The sequence below is a fragment of the Notothenia rossii genome (genome assembly GCF_949606895.1).
Source record: "Notothenia rossii genome assembly, chromosome: 3".
In the NCBI taxonomy this organism is placed as follows: domain Eukaryota; kingdom Metazoa; phylum Chordata; class Actinopteri; order Perciformes; family Nototheniidae; genus Notothenia; species Notothenia rossii.
This window is the reverse complement of record NC_136901.1, coordinates 13,172,818-13,198,577: the sequence shown is the minus strand read 5'-3', so window position 1 is coordinate 13,198,577 and position 25,760 is coordinate 13,172,818. Positions and strand designations below refer to the sequence as shown.

Below are 25,760 nucleotides of genomic sequence, written 5' to 3'. Positions count from 1 at the left end.
TATTACTTTTTCTACCTAAAAAACTGAAAAGTCCTACAAACATGTTTCAAGCAGGCAGTGTAAACCTCACAACTGCAACGTAGTAAACACTGATAACTATAAAACGTTTATTTTAAGTTCTTCAATATAACTTTGTATTTAATTTAATACGGAAGTAGGGCAACACTTTTGTGAGGTAACTGTTCAGTTTGCACCTGTTCTGTAGTAATGTCTACATTTTTATCAAACTGTGTGTTTATGTAGACAGGGGAGACAAACTCAAGGCCTTCATTTGATGTGGCCCGCAAGAGCTTGCAAATAATATGACGTAGTTAATTATGAAGTTATTAGCCTATCCAATAATAATCCAATGCAACAATGGCAATAATGTAATATAATACATAATTATATATATATATATATATAATATATATATAGAGTTATATAGTTGTATAGTCTAAAGCTACAACCGGAAACGGCCCTTTGAGTGCAACCTTAATGCTAATGTGGCCCCTGATGAAATTGAGTTTGACACCGCTGATTTAGAATATGTTAACCAATATTTAATATAATAAACCCTGACAAGCTGTCGCTTACATTCGAATTCATGCATGCATATTTGAGTATTTATTTGAATAATGATACATACAGTAGGCTTCTTGTCCCAAAAATAAAACATAAATAAAATAAAAACATTAAATAAAACGAATATCTTAAATTATAAAATAATATACTGTGAGAAATGTGAATCAGGCTGCTCTGATGTTTGTCATTGAATAATGCTATATTGTCCCAAAAATAAAATATAAAAAAACGTAATATAATATATAGGCTACTATATTGTATCATATATCATACATCATACCATGATATATATACAATCTGAATATATGTTTTTATTCACTTGTAGCTATGGCCCAATGATGAATAAAATGAGTCCAGTTCCTTGAAGTGTTATGATCCACTCCAGCAGGTCTTTTAGCTAGAAGGCAGTGCATTGTGGGATGTCGGTTTATGGAGAAGTCAAGATGGCTGTGAACCTCAGGCAGAGCAAAGAGCCTGCTGTACGAAGGCCGTTAATGAAGTTTTGAATAAAATATCCCGTTTAGACTCAAACCAACGTGCTATTGAAGGTGTAACCATCCCGTGGAGGACTTGATACAAACACAGACAGCAACAGGATAAGAAACAACTGAGGATAAAGTGTCGTATGAATTCCGACGAGAAGGAGGACTGTGAGTGTGCGCCACTACAGGCCGAGACTAGCCCCGCAGAAGGAACACATAGGTGGGGACGCCAGCAGGAAAGAGTCGGGGATGCTAGGAGCGTGCTAAAAGTGATAGCTAACTAGCTTAATGTATTTGGGACCTCTGTGCACACTATTGCTCTGTTGTTTTAATAAATATCATCAGGCAAAATTCACAGCAAGTACTGGCTGCTTAAAAAGTGACTTTGCAAACGTCATTTCTGAATCAATAATAATAATAGGTGAAATAAGGAAAGCATGCTAGCTAGTTGTTGCTATATTATCTTGCTAAGTCAGCGTCAGGATGTGCAGATCCCTCTCATTTCTACTAGCGTTACTTGACTAGTGCTATTGCCACTCTATGCTTAGATTGTAGGATTTCGCTAACGTTGACAGTCATTTGCATTAACAGCGTACACGTAGTAACACATATCAGAACACTGATTGTGGGCCAAATCCACACAAGGCTAACCTGCTTCTACAACGACTCTAATGTTGCCTTATGGCTAGCATGTCATGTTCCCATCATTCTTAAATTCCGCCTAAGTCATAAATAAAAAATATGTTCTAATATTGCACATTGATTCCCTATGCAACATACAGGACAGAAAGTGAATGTATACGTTGTATTGATCATGTCAAAGCAACATAGCGTGACCTCTGCTATGTTTCTTATTCTTATTATCTGTTTGTTCTGATAGAGAATACGAGGAGCCTGAAATAGAAAACCCAGAAGCAAGCCGAATGTAAGTCAAACTCATATTATATTAGTAAATACTTATACTATATGATTCTGTGTCTGCGTATTTATTTAAGACTGCCCCCCCCCCCTCCACACCCGCAGATCTCACCACTGTTCTATTCTATTCTCACTTCTTGTTTTCTTCTTGTTTGCCATCAGAAGCCTGTTGACAGTTGGTTGTTACCATGTTAATGGTGAACCAAAGTGATAGAACTTTGAAAAAAAGTGACACTAGGCAATCTTTGCAAATAGGTTTTTCTAAGTTGCTCCTGTGGTAGTGCAACGTATAGATGTATTATAAACAGTTAGAAGATCATGTCATTATTTAAAGACAATGGTTAAGTTTAAAAAAGCATCAGATATATGAAAGCTTGGTGTATAAAGCTAGTGCTTCAAATACACCTGTTTTGTTCAATGATAAAGCCAAGAATGATCTTTTGTGCTGAAATTAAAGAGAGCCTTGGCAACAAACAAAAAAAAGGGGGAAACTGGTATCTGTCAACAGGGCTCAATTACACCCATCTCATACGTGAGTAACCGTAATTGCAGATAGATTTTTCTAAATGCTCCAACATATTGAATGTATCTCTTAATAACAAGGAACAGCCTGAAAGTATAGAGTATGGATGCTTGTCAGCTAGAGTCAACCATTAAACAAAGAAAACACATTTATTAGATGTATTATATTTATATTAATGAATGCAATGTATTAAAGCCAAGAATGCAGTCATACAACTGTCCTGACTTTTTAGAAGAAGTTCAAACGTGATTACTCATAACCTTAACTATTTTCTAATGTACTAATTACTGTTAATGATGAGAAAAGGTGATTTACACACTCGCATGTTGTGCTTCCCCTCTGAATGCAGGAAGCGAGCAGCTGCCAAACATCTAATAGAGCGCTACTACCACCAGTTAACCGAGGGCTGTGGGAATGAGTCGTGCTCCAACTCATGGTGTGCCTCGTCAGTCGGTTTCAACCGCATGGATAACAACGCAGCGGCCGTCAAAGCGCTGGAGCTCTACAAGGTCAACGCTAAGCTATGTGACACCCACCCCTCAAAGAAAGTCACTGCCTCAGCCCACCTGGAGAGTAGCGCTCACAGCAACTCAGCCTGCAGCAACAGCCAGTTGAACCATAAAGTTTCCCACTCGGTCCGGGACAATTTCAAAGGTGAGTGGACGCCAGAAATTCAGGATTTACATACTTTTTATTAATAAAGTGAAGCGGAATAAGCTGTGAAAGTCTGTTAATCTGTTTTTCTCCATTTCTTTCCTAGATGTGAATTACCTGACGGAAGAGAAAGTGTACGAGATTTTGGACATCTGTGGAGAGCAGGAAGATTACTCGCCTCTGATCCGGGTAATAGGCCGGGTGTTCTCCAGTGCTGAGGGCCTGGTGCAGAGCTTCCGGAGATCCAAACCTCACACCAAGGAGGAACTCAAGTCCCTTCAAGGTAAGGATGAGGACAAGGATGAGGATGAGAAGGAGGCCGCAGCCTGCTCTGCTACAGCTATGGAGGAAGACTCCCCTGCCTCCTCTTCATCAGCCAGGCTCGGCGAGGGCTCCTCAGGGGAAAGCGAAGTCCAAAGGCTGTCCCCTGACGAGCTGTCGGTGGACATTGACGCTGTGCGGCGGGTCTACGAGCGGCTGCTTTCCAATGAGAAGATAGAAGCCGCCTTCCTGAATGCGCTGGTTTACCTCTCACCCAACGTAGAGTGCGACCTGACGTACCACAACGTGTACTCACGAGACCAAAACTACCTGAACCTGTTTGTTATAGTGATGGAGAACAGCAACCTCCACAGCCCCGAGTACCTGGAGATCGCCCTGCCACAGTTCTGCAAGGCGATGAGTAAACTCCCCCTGCCAGCCCAGGCCAAGCTGGCAGGCTTGTGGTCGCACTACAGCGCAGAGCAGATCCGACGCATGGTGGAGACCTTCCAGCAGCTCATCACCTACAAGGTGATCAGTAACGAGTTCAACAGCCGCAACCTGGTCAACGACGACGACGCAGTGGTGGCATCCACCAAGTGCTTGAAGATTGTCTACTATGCAAACGTGCTCGGCGGCGACCTGGACATGGAGCACAACGAGGACGAGGACGAGGAGCCCATCCCAGAGTCCAGCGAGCTCACTCTGCAGGAGCTGCTGGGGGAGGAGCGGCGGAACAAGAAGGGCCCCCGGGTGGACCCCCTGGAGACAGAGCTGGGGATCCGCACCAACGACTGTCGGAAGCCGCTCATTTCCTTCGAGGAGTTTGTCAACGAGCCTCTGAACGAGGTGCTGGAGATGGACAAGGACTACACTTTCTTTAAGGTTGAAACTGAAAATAAGTTCTCCTTTATGACATGCCCTTTCATTCTGAACGCCGTCACAAAGAACCTGGGTCTGTATTACGACAACCGCATCCGCATGTACAGCGAGCGGCGCATCACTGTGCTCTACAGCCTGGTCCAGGGTCAGCAGCTCAACCCCTATCTGAGGCTCAAAGTGCGCCGAGACCACATCATCGACGACGCGCTGGTCAGGGTATGTGTGTTCAATATGTACAATTCAGGCTTCTTTGTCATATTGGTTCAGTTTGTAACACTGATCTTTTCCGCTTGTGTGTCTGTAGCTGGAAATGATAGCAATGGAGAATCCTGCAGACTTGAAGAAGCAGCTGTACGTGGAGTTTGAAGGAGAGCAAGGTGTCGATGAAGGAGGGGTCTCCAAAGAGTTCTTCCAGCTGGTGGTGGAGGAGATCTTCAACCCAGATATCGGTGAGAAAACACACAACAACTAGCATTTATGTTGCAACACACCTGATGATGTTAAGACTTCAATAGCTGACACTGTACTTTTGAATGCCATAGGCCTCATTTTAAACACATCATCTAGATCAGGGGTCTCCAACCTTTCTTCACCTGAGAGCTACTTTGAAAAAATGAAAGTGGCCAAGAGCTACTTGCATCACATCGCTTACATTTATTCACATAGCCCTCATCGGTTGAATTAAGCTACTTTTGTACACGTGTGAAATTGCAATACCTAAAGCTTATCAAACATCTTAACTTTACATCAAGGTCCAAGAAAACGACAATTTCTCACATATTATTATCATGGCCCACATAGTGAGTACATCGCCTTAATCACCACCGTACAAGCTTCTTATGGCACATGTGTAAATTAAGTGCATTCACTCTTTTTCATATTAAGTGAGAGCACTGGCGCTGCATGGAGTCCACCATAGAGGTGTATGCTGGACCCACTTAGGTTCACTCTAATAGTCATTTAAATGTTCATCAGTCGGTCTTGTTCTGTATTTAGATTATATACAGAAAAAGCTGCTTCACAAAGTAGAGCCGAATAAAGCAGACATGTTCAGTGCTGCTTGGTGATGTTCTTATCGTTTTCTGGGTCTACAAGCCTCCAGAAATGTTGTGAGTTTTGCAGAGACTGAAGCTGAACAGGATTTTGGAGATTTATAACCTCCATCTCCATCTCCACAGGATTGACACTGAACAGTTCAGCCATCTTTTTCTTCTTCGTCTTGACATGAAATTATAAACCATAATAAATCAATTGTATAGGTCTAGCCTCCCTATATCTGTGTGTGAAATTGTTCCATCCTCAAAAACAAAAAACTAATACTTCTGCAGTCTAGCTGCAGCTTCTAGCTACGCTCTTTCAGTTTAAAAATAGGACACTGAATGTCTTGAATGCGGCATTGCACACATGACTTGAGTCTGAACACAGCCGTCAACAGGAGTATTTACAACAGCATATAAAAACAAAAATAGTGCATGTGGGTGAACACTTATTCTCTGTCTTACTGTTACATAAATCCCATGAATGTATGAGATTAAGTTAGCTTTATCATCTCAATCAGTGATTAAGTGAATAATAAAGTTTCTATCAGGTCACCATCAGCCTGTCACTCATTATTTTTAGGGCGGGGTTTGGAGGAACAGAGTAGACGGTGATCGCGGAAGCCTTCCTCTTGCCTTCACACACTTTACACGCGTATTTATCAACTGAAAATAGCAAGAGGACATTCATACTCTGCAATCCAAGACTTGATTAAAGTCTTGGATCGCTAACGCGAGTACTTTTTAAAACATAAATCCACGTGTGTCTGAGCCGCAGCGACACGGAGTGATTCAGGTGCATTTATTGTCATCGGATTCTTTCTACACAGTCTGTGAGCCGCGAGCGGCGAGCTACTGAAAAGCTGCGTGTTGGAGATCCCTGATCTAGAAAGTGCAACCAGTTAACACGAGTTCTATTATAATGGAATGTAAACCATTATAATAATATCATAACATTTATTATTTGAGCTTTGGGTTCCAACAACCACCAGATTCAGAGACAGTTTCATCCCACAGGCAATAAGACCGTTAAACACCTGAACTGTTGAAACAACATCCATAACATTCATCTGGCTGATACTTAGTCATTATTTATCTCATATATCATTCCAATAGCTTGCATATAGACTCTTATTTCAACTATTTTTTTCTTTCTATTTACTATATTTTTCTGTTTATCTGTGTTATTGTGTTGCACTGTTGGAGAAACCTGTGACCTAAGATTTTCATCGACATAACTACTCTGTAGCTATGTTCGTATGACAAATAAAGAACCTTGAACCTTGAACTTGCTCTTATCTAAATTAACAGGTATTTGACTTTTATAAATGTGCCTTTAAATGCAAAGTGTGACATGTTACGTTGTTAAAGTCCTCTGTGTTGAAGAGTCAGATTTCCACACAGACAAAGCAACAAAGAAGTCTCCCAGGGGTCATAGTTCAGTAATAAAACCTTTTTCTATGACTTTTTTCCCTGCTGCAGGCATGTTCAGATACGACGAGCACACCAAAATGTTTTGGTTCAACCCGTCATCCTATGAAAATGAGGGCCAGTACACTCTGATTGGAATCGTTCTGGGCCTGGCCATCTACAACAACTGTATTCTGGATGTCCACTTTCCTATGGTGGTCTACAGGAAGCTGATGGGAAAGAAAGGAACCTTCAGAGACCTGGCTGTCGCAAACCCGGTAAGTACTATCTTAGCAAGTGTTCTGATTGCTCGTTAGCTGCTAAATCCATGTAGCTGTGAACAGGGTTCGTACGGGTGCTTGAAATCCTTGAAAATGCTTGAAATTTGACGTGGTGTTTTCAAGGTTGGGAAAGTGCTTGAAGTTTGGGAATGGTGCTTGAATTTGGGATAAATTGCTTGAAAATGTAAATGCTTTACTTCGCTTTTTAGATTAAAAAAAAATAAAGAAGTCGGAGCCAGCTTTTACATAAAACAGCTCCGCTCCGGCCTTCCCGCGCCATGCGCGCGACCTGCAAGTGTTTTTATTAGGTGTGTGACCTGGGCATTCTGATAAGTGATAGATGACAGTATGCCAGGAGGTTGCAGTTTCAACGAGCGTTGGCTAGCAGAAGACAAATACAAGCCATGGATAAGACGAGGGTCAAGCCCACGAGTAGCCTCCTGCAAAGTTTGCAAAAAATAACGATGGGAGAGTCTGCGCTGACGAGCCACATGAAAGGTACGCCGTAGTAGAGCATTTTAGATTAGGCTAACGTTGCATGTTACGTTTGTTTAAGCTAACGTTAGCAAGCTGAATGAGGGATAATAATTGCAGGGGACAATCATTTCAGAGGAGCGTACCTATGTTATGTGCGTTACATTCGCCATTCTGTGGTGTTCAGAGGATGAAGCACTCACTTGTAATTCAACCCAGTCTCACGGCATTTTGTGTTATAGTCACAAAATATAATCTATTGATTCGACACAGAACGATTTTGAAAGCCATGTATTTCTACTGGTAGTATGTTTCGTGCCTAAACCAAATGTGACTTGCTCTATCGAAATCAGTCACATTGACCCGAAGACACATTTTAGTTTGTATTACTGCTCTGGGGGAAGCTCGCGAGTGTGTGTGTGTGTGTTTGTGTATTTTTGCGTTTGTGTGTATTGTGTTTGTGTACCGGGGAAACACTCACAAGAAACACCGGCTGTTGTTACGCTTGCTGTGACGTTAAATTACTCCGTTCTCCGCTTGTAATTATGCCTTTACAAGCTTCAAAGTTGTATTTATCATCTGAATTTGCCGAAACAAGTTTAATATTCTTTTGATCGCACAGGGATGAAACGTATACCAATAGAATCTGTGGACTCTCAGCTTTTCATATGATATACAGGGCTCGACATTATAAATGGCCCGCTGTCCCGGAAGCACTATTTAGACACCCCGGCCAGCATAACGTAATTTCAATTTGCCCGCTCGGGCCACTAAAAAAATATTGCTTAAAAAAAAAAATGGTCCTGTGGTATTGGTATTTTGACAAGCAATTTTGTTAAATTGTTTCGTTTATTAACACTACAACATAGCGTTTCGTGAGGCGGTTGTCGTTGTTGGGTGAAAAGCAAACAGCTGTTTGCTGCGCAGCGCGCTCCTTCACTACAGACTGTCATTATCAATATCTATCTATCTATCTATCTATCTATCTATCTATCTATCTATCTATATCTATCTTTATATCTCTCTCTCTCCCTCTCTCTCAATCTATCTCTCAATCTATAAGGAACCGCAGGAGACAAAGGGTGTTGCTATAGCAACACGTCATGTTTATGTTTACACCATAGGTTTACACCTATGGTTTACACTTGAAATCAATAGCGTGAAAAGGGGTGGGGTCAATATGACCCGCTGGCGGAAATAGGTATAAATGGCAATTTTTTGGGCGATTTCTTCAATCTGACTTCATATTGAAATGTTTTAACAACAGAGGGTGCTACATAACACACTTTCAGAAAAAGTCGCTGACTGGGAGACTTTAATATTTTATTGAAAAAAAGTTACATACAATAAAAAAAGCAGCTGTGGGTGAAATTGACCCGATGGCGGTGCTAGTGTTAATCCCATGTAATTGTAGAATGAACACAGTCTTCCTTTGAATATGTATAAGACAGGTGTCTTGAGTAGTCAAAATTACCTACAAATCATTGTACACATTTGTAAATATTATTTTCCACTTGTTACCTTTGTAAGTCTATTTTTATGCAGCTCTGCGTGATTTTGTGGCTACAATTCCGGCTAATACGCTACCAGAGGTGGAATAAGTACTCATATATTGTACTTGAGTAAAAGTAGAAGTACTCAGATCTGGTACTTGAGTAAAAGTAGAAGTACTCAGATGTTGTACTTGAGTAAAAGTAGAAGTACTCAGATGTTGTACTTGAGTAAAAGTAGAAGTACCAGAGTGTAGGAATACTCTGTTACAGTAAAAGCCCTGTATTCAAAATGTTCCTCAAGTGAAAGTAGAAAAGTATTCTCATCAAAATATAGTGAAAGTAGCGACAGTAAAAGTAGTCATTGTGCAGATTGGTCCACTTCAGAATAATAGATATGATATGTTTTATAATGATTGATCATGAAAGTGTTCTCAAAGCTGGTAAAGGTGCAGCTAGTTTGAATGACTTTGTATACTGCAGGGTAGCTTGTGGATTTACTCCAGGTGGAACTAAAGTCTGATTTAACACTTGATTATATTTCACATCATTCATCCACATCTGTAAAGTAACTAAAGGTATTAAATACATGGAGTGGAGGAAAAGTACACCATTTACCTCTGACTTGTGTTTACTGCCAACCTAAAAGTACCTAAAAAATAGTAATCAATAATGTATTGAAAAGTTATTTGGCTGATTGTTTTATATTGGCTCAGCCAGGTTATATGGGAGGCCCAGTCTACGTACAGATGGGTCACTCATTTTGAAATATTAAACTTAGTTTTCTTTTCTTTAATTTTTCATCCTCATATAGAATGCTATCACGAAACACACATTTGGTTGTTTATAGCATAAAAATAATCTGATTTAATGTGAGGTAGGGAAATAATCATTTGAGTATGTGTATATAAATATGTAATTTACAACAGCTGTAAGATGCTTGAAAAGCTTGAGAATGCACCTTGAAAATGCTTGAAAAGTGCTTGAATTTGACTTTGGAAAAGGTGTAAGAACCCTGTGTGAAGCAAATCTTACTTTCCAGACTGCCAGATTTTACAATAGTTGTTGTCTTTGTTGAACAGGTTCTGCACCAGAGTCTGAAGGAGCTGATGGAGTACGAGGGCAGCGTGGAGGAGGACATGATGATCACTTTCCAGATTTCCCACACAGACCTGTTTGGGAACCCGCTCATGCATGATTTAAGGGAAAATGGGGACAAGATTCCAGTCACGAATGAAAACAGAAAGGTGAGGCTACAAGAAAGCATGAAGAAGTGTTTAAACTGTTTGAAAAATCATGGTGTGGGAAATAAACGGGGAACTGTTGATGTGTGTGTGTGCAGGAATTTGTGGCTCAGTATGCCGAGTACATGCTGAACAAAAGCGTGGAGAAGCAGTTCAAAGCGTTCAGGAGAGGCTTCCACATGGTCACCAACGAGTCCCCGCTCAAATACCTGTTCAGACCGGAGGAGATCGAGCTCCTCATCTGTGGAAGCAGGGTGAGATTTGTCAACAGACATTTAAACATATCAGGAAGACATTTCAATCTGCTTCATTTCAATCATTGTTTTGTCTCTTACATACTGCAGAACCTGGACTTCCTGGCACTTGAAGAAACAACGGAGTACGATGGCGGTTACAACAGAGATTCTCGAATCATCAAGTAAGAAGTGTTTGCAGGCACAGTATGGACACAAAAAGTCTGGCAGTGGCTCAGTCAGTAGGGGCTTGGACTGTGAGCCGTAGGGTCACCGGTTCAAGTCCCCGAACAGACCTAAATATGGAGTGTGGACTTCTACTTGGAGAGGTCCCAGTTCACCTCCTGCCCTGCCGTGGTGCCCTTGAGCAAGGCACCGGACATCCCCCTTCCCCCCTCACTCCCATTGCTCCCCGGGCGCTGTACAATAGCTGCCCACTGCTCCTAGTACTAGACTCCTGGTGCTAGGATGGGTTAAAAGCAGAGAACACATGTCACTGTGTGCTCTGCATGTGAGACCATTAAAGAGGGGTTCATCCCTCCGATTCTATCTATTCTATCTAAGTGACTGTACATCAAATTATTCATCAGTTTAAGTTTAATAAAGTTAATACTACTTTACGAAAGATCCTTGTTACACTGCACTTCTTCTAACCATGTGTGTATGCTCTTAGGGAGTTCTGGGAGACGTTGCACTCGTTTGGGGAGGAGCAGAAGCGCTTCTTCCTGCAGTTCACCACAGGCACTGACAGAGCACCTGTGGGGGGGCTGGGCAAACTGAAGATGATCATCGCCAAGAACGGCCCCGACACGGACAGGTGAGCCACCTCGGCACTGTGCTCCACGTCTAGTGTTTGTGAGAAGACGTTTTGATGACGTCACGTTTACGGCCCTCTAATGCAGGGGTTCCCAAAGTGGGGGTCGCGAGATGATTACAAAATAAAAATGGAAAAATTTAAATTAATTAAAAGAAATGGATTAATTTTTTTCATAAATTATTATCAATAATAACGTTTGCATCGACATTTTCAGGGGCGGACTAGTCATCTGTATAATTTACCCACAACGAGGTTCTGGGGGTCGCCAGTCTCTGGCACTGTTATTTTGGGGGTCGCGGGCTGAAGAGTTTGGGAACCCCTGCTCTAATGCACGTGTGAATATCCCTCTCAATGGGGGACTGCATGGGAGCTGTCCTCATGTAGCCATTACACTTACTGAGCCCTATTGGATTGAAGAAGGACTTCTCCAGCGTTATACTTCTCTCCAGTGACGTGGCAGGCATGGTGGCCTCTATCGTTTTTTTCCCACCCAGTTGAGATTTAACCACGCCCACTTCCGCATGCAATCCCTTCATAGAGCCTCTTTTTTTAAAGGTCCCATGTCATGGCCATTTCTACTGATCATGATTCCATTGTTGAGGTCTACTAGAATAGATTTACATTGTTCAATGTTCCAAACTCACATTGGTTTCTCATACAGCACCTCTGTATAGTATGTGTATTCACTCCTGCTGCGTGGAGTCTGCGAGACATCGCGAATGGACGCGGGAAGGGGGGGGTTCCGAGGGGGCTGAAGCCCCCCCATCTGCGAGGCTCCACTAGCACCCGCACCCCCGCGCCACCTAACGCGGCGCACCTACAGTGTAAGCGCGCCACAGTTTCGCCGCTGTGAGAGTGTGTTTGTGTGAGGAGCTCCACGGATTGGTCCATTTGGGTAAGGGCACGTCACTGTACCCAGGAAGAAAAAGAGAAACCTCCAACGAGGCGTTCTGGGGCAGCATAGACAGGTCTTTTCTGTGTTAGAGTTTTACTCGCTACAGGTCGTACTTTGAGGGTTTGTAATTTTGCAGACCGTGCATAAAAACCTTCATAACACACAAGGGGACGGGTAATAATCGGTAAAGTATGACATGGGACCTTTAAGTCATGCAAAGCTGAGTAACTTTTAATGAATCTTTTCAAGGCGTTTGGAGTTGTGTTCTGAGCAGCTGTGATGTTTTCACTCCGCAGGTTACCGACGTCTCACACTTGCTTTAACGTGCTGCTGCTGCCGGAGTACAGCTGCAGGGAGAAGCTGAAGGAGAGGCTGCTGAAAGCCATCACCTATGCCAAAGGGTTTGGCATGCTCTGAGCGCCCCCCCCCCCCTCCCCCCCCCCCCCCCCCCCCGCCCCATCACACAGTGAAACGGACTCCTACTCAGCAAGCCCATGAAACCCTGCACCGCCTTTCCTTATCAGACTCAACTGAAAAAGTTGAATCACGAGTATGATTTCAAGTCCTTAAAGAACGAGGAGCAATGGTTCCACTAGAGCTGCTGTGCCTGCATCATCTGTCATCAGTCATTGTAAGCACAGAGACCTCCTGATCAAAGTACCCCTCCCACCCACATCCACATTACGTCAATGTGAAGCAGTGTCCCCGTCTTTTTCTATGTACAGAGAGGATCATTTTCCTTATTATTTATTTTAAGGTTAAAATGGGTTATTTTTCAATGCTATCTTTATGTGCAAGTTACCTACTTGGGGAAAGAGGGAGGGTTACTGTTAAACTATGTCAATCTGGAACAATTCAATCAATACAACCCCCGTTATTGAACAAATATATGTTAAAGTAGACCTGAACTTTCCCCAGTGGACCGATAACATGTAGTAGAGTAATCTTTACCACAAAATAAGGAGGATAAAGCTCTCGCAGACCATTCCACTCACAGCCATCTGCTACTGTTTCTACCTAACCCATGTTTGAACAAGGTAAACATTTAGGTCATAATGACACATTATGACAAAGCTGTTTTTCTTTTTTTGGTCCCTTTTTTCATTGGGGGCGGGGGAGGGGGGCACCGCAGGTTAGACTAAAATCATGTCAGAGCTGTGTAAGTGCACTTAGACATTTTCAGAATGTTTGTTTTTTGGCCACAGGTCGCCATGATTGTTTGAAGCGTTTTATTTCCATGTCTTCCTGTGTTGACGATTCTAAATAAAACAGTATTTATATATCAGCGCGGTTGGAACTATGTGCACGTTTTGGAGGATGTACACGTGTAGACCAGTCACTGATGAGGATCTCAGATACAGACCTGGAGCTCTTCTTGTGCCAAGCTGACCCCAGTACTATACTCAGTCCATTGGACCTGTGTCTCTTGCTATGGTTCCACCTTTCCATTTAATACAGCATCAGCATCTTCAGTGTGAGAGACCCTTCCTCTGCTGATCTGAGGTCTCACTGATGTATGCTTATTAGTCCAGTTGCCAGCTCATAGTCCTATTGTGAACCTTGAAATGTTATGATAGAAATGTATAGTATGGGTCCCCAGCACATAGTAACTGCCAGATGCTAACTTGCATTATGTTGGGTAATTTACACAACTAGCATACATTGCGCTAATTAGCATTATAGCCAATGTGGACAAAAGTTAAAAGATGCAACGTATGCTAATTTAGCGAATTGCCCGAATGTGCTGGGGACCACTACTATACATTTCTAACATAAAACTTTGGGGTACTCAACATTTCCGGGTTCACTATGCTGCCAACTAGACTATATAGGAGATCGGGAAACATTATTTAATAGAAACGATTACATTTTTGTTTGCTTTTCCTAATTAGCATAAAGTCAAGTTGGGCTGGAAGCAGGCAGAACATTCCCTCTGTAGAAAAATGAGTCCACCATATTTCAGTTTCACATATGTAGCAAGGCCAGGCTAACGGCCATTCTGATCCCGCTCTGTTCTGAGTTAGCTGAACATGTCCTGGATTGTCTTGTTGGCTCTGATGATTTCTGTTTGGATATGTTGCATTCAATGACTACAGGTGTCTAACAAAATGTGTTTGATAGCACTTTTACTGTGAAAGCATCCTCCAATAGAACAGGCAGATGTTTTTATTTCACTTTTTCAGTTGAGTAGGCTTAACCCTTTAAACACCTGTCTACAGACTGTGTACACTGTGCATTAGGGCAAGCAGCGCAATGCATCAGACACCCAAACATTATTTACATGCTTATTTAAATCAAATGGAACTTGTTGCATTATGCACATCCAATAACAATGGTGAGTGTAATACAGTCTGCTTTCATCTAAAGGACAAACCTGTGTTTTTATGCATTTATTTAATGACATCTGAATTGTTTTCTACCATTCTTTGTGTCCAGCGCATCAACCACTTTGTGAACATCCACTTATGTCCAAGTCAGATTATCATTTGGAGCTAGTGTCACTACCAGACATTTTAATGATGAACACACATACATGTTGTTCATTGTGATGGATTACACCACATTTCAAGAGTCTGCTTATATATTTTCTTACCAGCAGGAAATGAATGCCAACGGTGACCTTGAACAATGTATAGAATACTCCCAAAAAAACTATAGCAGACATTTGGACATCAGAAATGTAATGTGTATACAAAGACATTTAACATGTGTTACTTCTAAATGCTCCATGACCCCTCATCCTCAGAATGGTTATTAAATGGACCAGTCGATGCATAGAAGCTTTCAAACACACCCATTAGTCAGTGAATGCAGCTGGCTCAGGTGTAATCACTTGACCCACATATCATTAGTGGTTGTAGTAGAGAAGTCCCTCTCTTTAAAGACGCCTTTAATGTGAGTCCTCCTAGATCTTTCTCTAGCTGTTTGCTTTAATGTCCAGTACCAATCGAGAGTCACCAGAAACAGACAACATCCACTGTCTGTGAACACCAGAGAGATCAACGAGGACATTCACATGTTCAGAGCAGATGCGTCATGTGTGTAGGTTGTTAGAGGTTCTGATTTGTGTTTCAGCAGTTTCGGCAGAGCGCCCGGGCCCTTCTCTGTTCCATTGCTCTTACTTTGTCATGCTTTCAGCCGGACCTGGGCCAAATGAAAACTTAGTGTCGATGTTTTTAACCCCCTTTGGACCGTTTTGTGGAGTGCCTGGTGATGTGGACACACATTGGACTGTACTGCATGTTCGCAGCAGCCTCAACCCTCTTGTGTCGCTTAAAACCAAGAAGGAGGATTTCCTTCAGCTGATATTGAGCCCAGGTCTGGTGTCAGCTGTCCAATATCACTCTGTTGCTCACGTGGACGTGTGAAAGGTCAACCTGAGTTTGGAAAGGGAAGCTGTTTTCTTCAATATAATTACACTCAAAAGATACAAACTGATGAAAGGCTACATGTATTCAGTGTTGTGAAAACATGCTAAATAAATAAATGACAGCTTTTTTCCAACTTGTATTGCTTGTACTCCTGATTTGAGTCCACAGGTCATTTGTTGTTGTCAATTACTTTCCTGCCAAACACTAGTCTTAACTTCCACCTTATTAATACTCCAAAAAAGTTAGATTTAATATCAAAATGAATTGCTGTTGATGGAAATATACATGTCAATTTATTCAAAACAGTTCTTACAAAACAGGAACTTCCAATGCCAAAAAAATCAACAAATGTCACCAAAAACAATCTGACTGAAACACTTTCGAAAGTGTAAGTAGTATTACATGACATTTTGCCGATTGCTTCTAATAGTTTATTGTTAGTGCTGTTCATCATTCACATGACAGGTGCAAAATACTACAATTCTACTGTTGAGACCAAATGTGTACCTTTTTTTGATGCCTCACAACAAACATATTTATTTTTACAGTTAAACTAAACAACTTCTCAATTTTATCAAACAGACCGCTTTAATTAAACTTTGCCTGAATATATTGGTAAAAAAATAGAGTGAAAGATCAGAGAAGTTCTGTTAAAGGACGAGACTGTGAATCTGACCAAATAGATACTATATATACTCTCTTGGGGGGGGCACTTTCAATGCAACCTTTCTGTTTGAACACATATGGGAACAATGAATGGAGCCACTATGCCATGTGATGTGTACAAAGCGTCCGCTGTAGTCCTGTTGGATGACATCACAAGGAGAGTCCTTAAGTGGGGGTCCTGAGAGGGTCTACTCATCAGTCTCTTTGAGGGTTCGGACCTGGTTGGACATATTAGTGAGCCGCTGCTTGAGTTTCCGCTGGGAAGATTCAAACTGGCTTGTCAGCTTCCGAAATTTGACCGACATGACATCGTAACTGGCTTCCACCTTGTTGACTTTATCCTCCAAGTCTTTGGCGTCAGTAGCGTTGACCAGCGACTCATCGATGAGATTATCTTTCATCAGGATGGCTTTTCCTTTCTCCTCCAGCAGGTATTTAGCGTCAGGATACTCAATGAGCGCTTCCATCAGATCGTCTTTGGACAGGGCGAACAGATCAGAGTAGCCGACACTTCGGATGTTGGCCGTTCTCCTGTTTCCTGCCTTGCTGCCCTTTATACCGAGAATGCTGATTTCTCCAAAGTACGCCCCATCACTGAGGACCACGAACTGGGTAACCCCATCATCTGCAACTACAGCCAACTTTCCTCCTTTGATGATATACATTTCCCTCCCAATGTCCCCCTTTTTACAGATGTAGTCACCAGGACTGAAGACTTGAGGCTGGAGTTTCAGAACCAACTCAACAAGCAAACCTGCTTCACAGTCTTGAAAGATGCGCACTTTCCTCAGGGTCTCCAGATGTACGTTGATGGCTATCTCTGCTTTTAGCTTGTCCGGCAGGTTCTTCAGCACCAGCTTCTCATCACAGGTTTTCTCCTCCGTCCACAGGTAGTCAAACCACTTCACCACCCTTAACTCCAGGTCTTTTGTGACCTTACGAAATTCCATGTACTGCTTTATAGAGTCAATCTTAGCCTGGAACTCTACACGTGCAGCATTCATGTTGGAAATCATGGCTCCGACGTTTCCTACGATGGTGGCAAAAATCAGAACACCAGTGAGGAAGTCAGCTACTACAAAAAAGTACTCGATATCTCTGACTGGGGGGGGAGTCTCCCCAATGGTGGTCAGGGTAAGTGTAGACCAGTAAAAGCAGTAGATGTATTGCCTGGACAGGGGAGCATATTCAGGGTTCTTCATGGACGGATACACCCAGGTGTCTGAGCCGAAGCCAAGCACCTTGGAGATGGCAAAGAAGAGGCAACCATTCCAGTGGATAATGATGAGGATGTAGAGTATAAGGTTACTAATTCGGAAGATGTTGGGATAGTTTGTTCGAGTTTCAGTCCGGTCAAAGAACTCAAAGAGTCGACCTAACTTCAAGAGGCGGTTGAACCTCCACTCAGGGTTGTTAATTCCTATTAAGAGGAATATAATATCCGTGGGAAGAAGGGAAATGACGTCCAGTTTGAATTGCCGTGTCTTAATGTACTTCTCTTTCAGGACCTTTGTATCTTTAACAAGAAGACCTTGCTCCAGAAAACCTGTTGACACGTCAGAATTAGTAACATTTTTGAAATATAATATGCATCTCACATTCAGCTGAGTTTCTGTCACTGACCTGTCCTGGATCTCATCAGGGTGTCCAAAAGGTAGAGGCCATCTGAAGAGTAGTCCAGAACCATCCAAAGCGTGGTGTTTTTATACTGCAGTTCATTAAAACAAGCTCTGTAAGGAAGCAAAGCCATGATGAAGATCTCTTAAACAACAATAAGGTAGAGAGAAAATACAAAATGCCATCGATTCAGACCTGGCAACCAGGAACATCATGTTGTAGAACACTGGGAAGGATATTATCCAAAGCCAGTAATAGTACAAATCTGTGGCAGGGTCCATGACCCACGACTCCTTCCTGAATGAGAGAAGGGATTTTGTTTGTTAAAATTAATTTGTATATTCATCAAAGGAGGGGTATTGGTCCATCCTAACATATTGTCCTGGAATCTACTCTCTACCCATGATCCAGATGATACATCAAATATACCTCAGACAGCAAGAATACTTACTCGACAGTTATTTTTGCTTACATTTTCAAATTGACCAAATCTTTCGGATACATTTGGAGAAAATGTGATATCTATAAAACCATAATCATGTTGTCAAAATGTGCTCTTTGATGGAAAGCTGCATCCATGGAAAAGAGCTTGTGGTACTTACGGTGGTACTTTCTTATCATCCTTTTTGGGTTCCTCTTTCTTGACGTCTTTCTTTTCATCCTTTTTACTGTAAATGTCCAGAAGCAGAGGCAGGTGAGGTTATTTGATCTTTGTCATCAGTCAGTACCTGCAGAGAACCTGTGGGGGGCGCTGTGACACAGTATTTTGTCATTTCTGAAGAGTAGGGCTCATAGTATATCTAAATCCTTCAAATGTACATCAGTACATAATGAGAAGACAGTGAAACAGAACTCGCCTTGGGGTGGGGGGGGGGGATTGACCTTTACACACCAGGTGGTTTGATTTATTTATTTTTTGGTCCATAACATGGTCTTTAAAAATGCTAGCTGGAGTATTCTTCCTGGGCGTCTTTATTTTTCCAATCGATGTAACTCTGCTGATGTTAGTGAGCCTTCCTAACTGAACATTTGCTGAGTCATAGAAAAACTAAATATAATCAATCCCTGGTTTCCTTATGTTTCAGTTTGTCCACCCACTGCTGGTTAGACACATTGCATGAACATAGCATAGCATGCACCCAATAAATGAATTAGCTATTTCATGTGAGAACAAAACATGTTTCATTTAATTGAATACGCTCTAATCTCTTTACATGGTGTTTAACAGATGTCTAGTGATGTGATTAAGGGTGTGTGAGAGGATCTTACCCATCGTTGTTGTTGCTGTTGTTCATGTTTTGGGCAGCCAACGCCAACCGACCATCACTGGTGGACAAACAAGGTTTGCAATATATTACCAACTCATGGCTCACACTGCACTCCTGCCTATATGTGAAATGACACACTATGATTTCTGATAAATGAACTTCCACTTGGTCTCTAGTCTACATATGTATATATTTAAATAGCCTTAATCCTCTATCACCAGGCTCAGCCCAGGTACACTACAGGCGTTGTCCGGGGAGAAACAATGACTGATTCAGAGTGTATTAATGTGTTTGAACAAAAATTACTTTAGGCACTTTGCTCAGATTTTTTCTGAATGTACAGCAGCTTCTCTTGATTCATTCTCAATCCCTGGAATAATGATGTGTTACTTCATGCAACCTTGTGCCGGAAACATGGAACACATGTATCCTCTCTTCACCTTTCCTCCCAGTGATCGAACCACAAATATATCAAGCAAAGCCATCATGATGTGAGCCAAGGGACTCTACACACAGTGAGGTGTTTCTATAGTGAGTGTGAGTATGGAGTGAAAGGCCCCTCCCACTCACCTGCTCCTCATGTTCTCCTCTGCAGGGCCCACGCTGCTCCCCCCAAAGTGCATCATGTGGGACAGCCTGGGAATAGAAAAATATATATATTATACATAATAAGGACACACTATATTGGTGAGTGCTGTTAATAAATCAGATGTTCACTCCTACACTCAAACAGGACATTTCAGGAAAGATTGTCTCATTTCAATATGCGTATACTTTGCTCTCCATGGCTAAATGAGAGCATATTGTCATTGTGTATGCCCTTCTTTAAGTCGTAAGGTAAAACCTGGGTGAAGCACGAGACTTCATAAACAGATTTAAGATCATTATAAATAATTTCCATTTGTAAGGGAAACCTCTGCAGCAATGGAGAGTCAGGACTCAGAGAGACACGAGGAGAGTTGGAGCTTTGATGTCAAACAATGATGTTTATTACAAGTCAACGGCCGGAGAATTCATATCACAAGTCACAGCAGCAAAAGGTTCTGACTGCACGGGTGGGTTGCCATGTCAATTATGATCCGCCTCGCATCTTGGTAGACCCTTTAACTAGTTCACAGAGAGTCAAATCCACATATTGGGGATGGGCGTAAACATCTGGAGACACAGGAGATGTCTCTCACATCTGTGGAGCTTAGAAAGCCAGCGTTCTCACAGTCATAAAACCCCCCCTGTGCCCGCCAGGTCAGGCCATAAAACCTGGTAGTATCAACATACGAATCCATTATCACATTCCTTACGGGAGATTAGAAGCAGGGATGGTCGTAAATGTCAACACACAGAATAGGTTAAATGTCTAGCAGTAAAGACAGAATTCATCCCTAACACCCTTCACTTATGCAGTGCAGTGAGACTCACCTGGCCAGCATTCCTGTCCTCACTATAGGCGTCTGGTCCTGGGCGTCCATCAGCCTGCACACATGGAGCAGGAAGGAGGGGGGGGGGTGGGTGAGCTCACATACACAGTGTCGAAAACAACACAAGATACAGTACAGGTGTGGGAACGTCCAATCAACCAGAAGGCCTGTGTTGTAAAAGGTGTTATGGTCATCTGTTTCTCTGTTTGCACTCATTCACCTTCTTCTTACAGACTGACATGTTTGGAATTATAGACCGACAGACGATCAGTATTATTTGTGTTCTTTAAGCTTCCCTTTGGTATCCTTGTTTCATATTGTCCGCATACTTAGTTCCTGCTTTCTCAGGATTCTGTGTTCTGTGCTGTAGCCAGCCACCGCAACAACGGTGTCCGAAGCAAGTGTTTGAATCAATAAATGTAATAATCACATTTTGACAGGTGATTATTAATACCATCATTACATTTTAAACTCAGTGCAGATGTGAAGCGTTGTGCATGCGGCTCTCATAACCCAACGTGAGTTATTAAAGTGAAATTAAAACGTTATCTTGCTAATTATGACAGTGTCAATATCTTCATTGTCTGGTAGTCATATATAAATACAAACTGCTTTATAGAAATACAGTGGACTGGGTTCCATAGTATTCCAAATAACTATAAAGCAATACAGACATAACAATATTGACAATTACTGTAACCTCCGAATTCTAGCATTGATATAATGGTAATAATAATTCACATCTGATAATGACGTAGAAATACTGCAGTGCCTTTTACATTATTTCCACAGACTCTCTCTTTACCTCCCTATATTCTGGGTCTAAGTTTCTTCAAAGAACAAAAGTTGATCACGGGAAGACAACACATAGGTAAAGCTGGCTTTTTCACATGTCACTCATCACTGTCTCATATCCAGCAGACAGTGTTAGTGACAGCTCACAGTAGATCAACATGACTCCTAGCTCTTCACTGAAATCCTTGTGTCCAGATTACTCCTGCTAAAAGTAGATTTCCTGACTCGTTAAGCTCTTCACAGCTTCTCTTCTTGTACCTGCACTGAAACATTAAAATCAATCACTTGTTACCGTGGGAACGTACCTGAATGTGAGTCTGTTCAGAGTGTGGTGAGAAGTCAGACTGAGCTCAGTCCCACCATGTCACATCAAACCCGAGGCTGCTGAGCACTCAGAGATCTTGCTGACGCTGTGGACAACCCCCCCCCCCCCCCTGCTGTGAGGAGCTCCTCCTGCCCAGGGCGGGGGAAGGAATCATTTTCTAGAACCTGAGAATCAGCCAGCAGAGTATTCCTCGGTGTTATATCAATATCATGGCACAAAACAAAATCATGTTTTGGATTTACACAATCATATACATGGGCGGTTCTGGGGGGGTGGGGGCCACGGGGGCCGGTGCCCTAGTAACACTGAGCTTGGAATGGTCCCCCTGCATAAGAAAAATAAGAACATATAAGATTGTAAAATGTCTCATAGTGTGTTTTTTGTGGCTTTATACTGAATTGAAAATGTAAAAATTATTTTGTCGCGTGGAATCCCTAGTAAAATTGGTCTACAACTGATCATATACCTCTTTTACTGCCTTTTTTAATACCTTCATTTACTTATAGCTGGGGTTTTGTTTAGCAACTCATTGTTAAAATACCTTTAAAGACAGAAAAAAAAGATAACATAATCTTTGCCGGAGAATAATTGGATAGCTTTTTGTGGATAGATGGAGTCTTTATTTTTACCCCTTCCCGTCTGGGTAAATCCTCTTAGTGTGTGGCGGCTAAAGTGAGACATCAGACTCCACCTGCAGCTCAGAGAGGAGCAGCTAATCCCCCCCCCCCCACCCCAGCAGCTGATCAGTGAGAGGTAGAAACACAATGTGATTACATCATCGGTCAGTGCTGTGGTTTGAGACAAGATTAATATATTCCAATTTCACATGCGGTGAACATATTGTCATTGACTTTTTCACATTATACATGATCAGATCTGCTTTTGTGTTTCCATAATGAGTGCTGAATTTTTAAACCCTACACTCACACGATGTTCGCTTATCATAACTATGTATATAACATTATAGCTGACACCTTCATCCAGAGCGATTTACACTTAATTTTGTTAATTTAAAGGGTCAGATGTAGTGATTTGAATTGATCTGGGATAAACCAGATCAATTGTTTGGGTTAACATAACTGTCCTTGTGCTTATAATTCATTATAATTCTGATATATCTACTACGTTGTATTGTTTTTCTTCCCAGTGGACAAACGTGAGGTTGGCCTGCAGCCACACAAAGTCACATGACCTGCTGTAAATGAGATTAGAGTTAATCTGGGACCAGAGAGAGGGGTGATGAATCACAGGTCACATGATCAACTCCTGTTGAGGGAAAAATCTCAATGATATTGGGGTTCTGTTTACCAAAATTCAAAATGTTCTCGAACAGAATTCAGTGTGTAAATGTTCATCAGTGATTGATATTCAGAGAAGTAAAATGAATATAAGGGAAATGTGTTCCTGTAAATAGCCATATATAATATTCAGAAGTCACATTATGTCTTGACTTCATATTTATTCCAAATTCTTTAATCCTCAGTGGTTTCAGGCTCTCCTGTGAAGATGATTCATGTCACTGGCGCTCCACAGATAACCACCGGCCCCATGTGCATTCATAATTGCTGAGCTGCTCTGGAGTCAGCTTGTTGTCTTCTGTCTCCCAGGTTGCACTGCTCACTGAGTCACCCGACTGTCAGGATATTATCAGTGGGCATTTCAAAAAAGGAAGTAGGCTACTGTGAAAAACAACAAGCATCTTCCCTACCTCGAGGAAGAATAGGGGGACCAGACCTGGGATTGATGTGACATCAGAAGTGAGATATGACACCCTACCAGGAACCAGCAACAGTCAGCTGTCGTTTGAAATTAAAAGGAGGTTAGTATCAGTAAATCAAACTCAGCCATCACTCGATCCCCAGAGCTGCTGATGTGTTCACACGCTGATCTGACTTTCCAATTAAATTCATTACAGCCTGTCCCCACAGGACCATTGTGCCCCCCCTCCCACCTCAGACATGTGTTGTGCCCCAGGCAGTGGAGGAACTTTCCTCCTCTAGGTACATTTACTCATGTTTTGTACTTTCCTTAAGTATTTACATTTAAAGCTTCTCATATATCGTACTTTGTAGTACTCCACTACATTTATTTTAACACTCACATTTAGTAGTTACTTTGTACTTTGTATATACTGATGTGGTTTAATGCAGTACCGTACTACTAAATAATATACACAATGTCAATCCACTACTATACTAAAATGCTCTTTTATGTATAAAAACCCTATACTACTCCTATCATACTGTGAAAAGATCCATTCTGATAAACAAGTACTTTCAATGTTAATACTTGTAGTACATTTAGCTCACAACTTTTAGTACTTCTTCCAAAACTGGCCCCAGGTCACTTCAGGTCAACATCAGAAAAAACACACGTTAACCTCACCGAGGCACAACTCATGATGCTTTCAGGTGCTCCCTGGGGCTCTCCCCTCACACAGCTGACAGGGTGGAAACAGTTTTACTCCATAAAATATATTGTCTTAGTTCTTGTTATATATACATGTTAACAATTTGGTTTGGAGTCAGCCCAGCTGTTTTTATTGATATGAAATGTTGTCCCTAAAAATAAATTAACTGCACAAAAACAAACAAACATGTGTCCATACTATTACCTTTATAGCCCAACATTAGCCGCCTTTAGCTTAGCGGTGGTGACGTGACCGTGCTGTAGTTCCTTCATAGCTTAACGTTAGCAGTTTTTTAATAAGTTAACTTAATATAAAACACAGGAGAGAGTTAATTTTATTTTTTGCATAATTTCCGACATGTTCTGCAGACACTCCTTTTCGTGCTCCATGGCGTCTCATATCTCTGATGCTCTGCTGCCATCTTGTGTTCAGGTGTCAACAAGGAATGAAAAGCAGCATTTCTCAGGGAAGACACAAACAGCACTTATTTAATCAAAAAGACATTTGAAGACACAGTTATTTAATCAGGGAAGAAATAACATACAGATAATATAACATAAGCATCATACATAAGATAAGTGTTGGTTGTCCCTGTTCATGTACAGCAGCAGTTTGAGAGTGAAATCAGTTTTTAAGGGTGGTGTTAGTGTTAGATAATAGAACAAAAAACCAAACGCAAATCTGCATGATAACAGACAGGAAGAGGCTGTCAGAGCCCCCTGGTAACCTGATGATGGTTGACAGAGATATCTCCCCTCCTCCCCTGTGTGATGTCAGTGTGGGTGTCTGGCTGTTTCATTTGGAGTGTTCTGTTGCTTTGTGGTGTGCTGGCCTTGTTGCTATGGAGCTTGTTTGTTGCTGCACAGGTGATGCTGGAGGTGTGGGTGGATGAGCTGCTGCTAAGAGCCTTTCTCCCTCTTTTCAGTGATCATCCAGGGGGCTGGCAGGCCAGAGGGCCCTCTCAAAGAGACAATAAAGTTAGGAAAAGCCTGTGTTTGATCCTGCCTGTGTTTGATGATCCACTTTGCATGTTAACACTACAGTTAACTGCATTAAGTGAGTCCAAACTGTCCACGCATGGTGTTGAGGTAGAAACAGCCCAATGCTTCACAGCTGTGTGTTTCAGGAAGCTCAGATAATGGTGTCTCGGGTGTAACGGCTGCAGACTCCCCTGCAGGCTGTTCACGGTCAACCAACAGGATCCAGTTTCCTTATTCTGAAACAATGAGACACTGTGCAGCAGGCACTGGAATTATCCATCCCATCTAAATTATTCAGAGCTTCTTATGTTTGGGGATTGCATGAGGTTGGAACATATAAGCCTTAGTGTGCAATTTTATGTCTCCAACCGGGAGAAAATATGGCCACTTTCTGGCCAAAACTGCCATTTTAGATCCTGCAAATGTCATACATGGATTCAGCATCCTCAATAAGCCCCACACCCACAATGTTTTTTCCAAATCTGCCATGCCATTTCAAAACTATTGTCTGCATAGTGCTATTTAATGCACCTGATGCTAATTGTGCAAATTGCCCAACATATGCAAGTTAGCATCCGGCAGTTTTTATGTGCTGGGGACCCCTATTATATTTCCCACTCTATAAATAGCACTCTATGAGCTGGCAATTTGACAAGTGTGGGGACAGTGGGAGGAAAGCCTGAAGGAAACATATTTGATACATACTGCAAACGAACAATAAGAGACTGAGTAAGGGTCTTGGTCGGAG

General features: G+C 41.9%; 2 protein-coding genes across 4 annotated transcripts; one reads left to right on the top strand and one right to left on the bottom strand.

Annotated features, from left to right (window-relative positions):
• Positions 1–962: 962 nt before the first annotated feature.
• Positions 963–15,669, top strand: ube3a (ubiquitin protein ligase E3A). Of its 2 annotated transcripts, none has more exons than XM_079667578.1 (11): positions 963–1,214; positions 1,927–1,971; positions 2,837–3,141; positions 3,248–4,500; positions 4,589–4,733; positions 6,804–7,009; positions 10,059–10,223; positions 10,319–10,474; positions 10,565–10,638; positions 11,127–11,270; positions 12,462–15,669. In XM_079667578.1, coding segments are annotated over exons 2-11 (2,571 nt in total). In that variant the 5' UTR covers positions 963–1,214; positions 1,927–1,969; the 3' UTR covers positions 12,583–15,669. The 2 variants fall into 2 exon arrangements, with proteins under 2 accessions (XP_079523704.1, XP_079523703.1); XM_079667577.1 differs by having other exon boundaries at positions 963–1,266.
• On the bottom strand, positions 13,372–24,403 carry LOC307030947 (cyclic nucleotide-gated channel alpha-3-like). Of its 2 annotated transcripts, none has more exons than XM_079667582.1 (10): positions 24,237–24,403; positions 23,331–23,418; positions 21,603–21,947; positions 20,504–20,557; positions 19,658–19,723; positions 19,089–19,145; positions 18,422–18,487; positions 18,015–18,116; positions 17,826–17,932; positions 13,372–17,748 (listed from the first exon to the last, which is right to left on the bottom strand). In XM_079667582.1, the coding sequence occupies exons 4-10, from the start codon at positions 20,551–20,553 to the stop codon at positions 16,391–16,393; spliced, it is 1,806 nt and encodes a 601-aa protein (XP_079523708.1). In that variant the 5' UTR covers positions 20,554–20,557; positions 21,603–21,947; positions 23,331–23,418; positions 24,237–24,403; the 3' UTR covers positions 13,372–16,390. The 2 variants fall into 2 exon arrangements, with proteins under 2 accessions (XP_079523708.1, XP_079523709.1); XM_079667583.1 differs by having other exon boundaries at positions 21,603–21,786.
• Positions 24,404–25,760: the final 1,357 nt, after the last annotated feature.

Bases quoted from the DNA above. Each gene is read 5' to 3' on its own strand.
- LOC307030947 (XM_079667582.1), bottom strand. From the start codon at position 20,553: ATGGACGCCCAGGACCAGACGCCTATAGTGAGGACAGGAATGCTGGCC. The intron at 19,724-20,503 runs GTGAGTCTCACT...TTCTATTCCCAG, and splicing joins AGGACAGGAATGCTGGCCAG to GCTGTCCCACATGATGCACT. The intron at 19,146-19,657 runs GTGAGTGGGAGG...TTTGTCCACCAG, and splicing joins GAGGAGAACATGAGGAGCAG to TGATGGTCGGTTGGCGTTGG.
- ube3a (XM_079667577.1), top strand. From the start codon at position 1,190: ATGAATTCCGACGAGAAGGAGGACTGTGAGTGTGCGCCACTACAGGCC. The intron at 1,972-2,836 runs GTAAGTCAAACT...CTCTGAATGCAG, and splicing joins AACCCAGAAGCAAGCCGAAT to GAAGCGAGCAGCTGCCAAAC. The intron at 10,639-11,126 runs GTAAGAAGTGTT...GTATGCTCTTAG, and splicing joins AGAGATTCTCGAATCATCAA to GGAGTTCTGGGAGACGTTGC.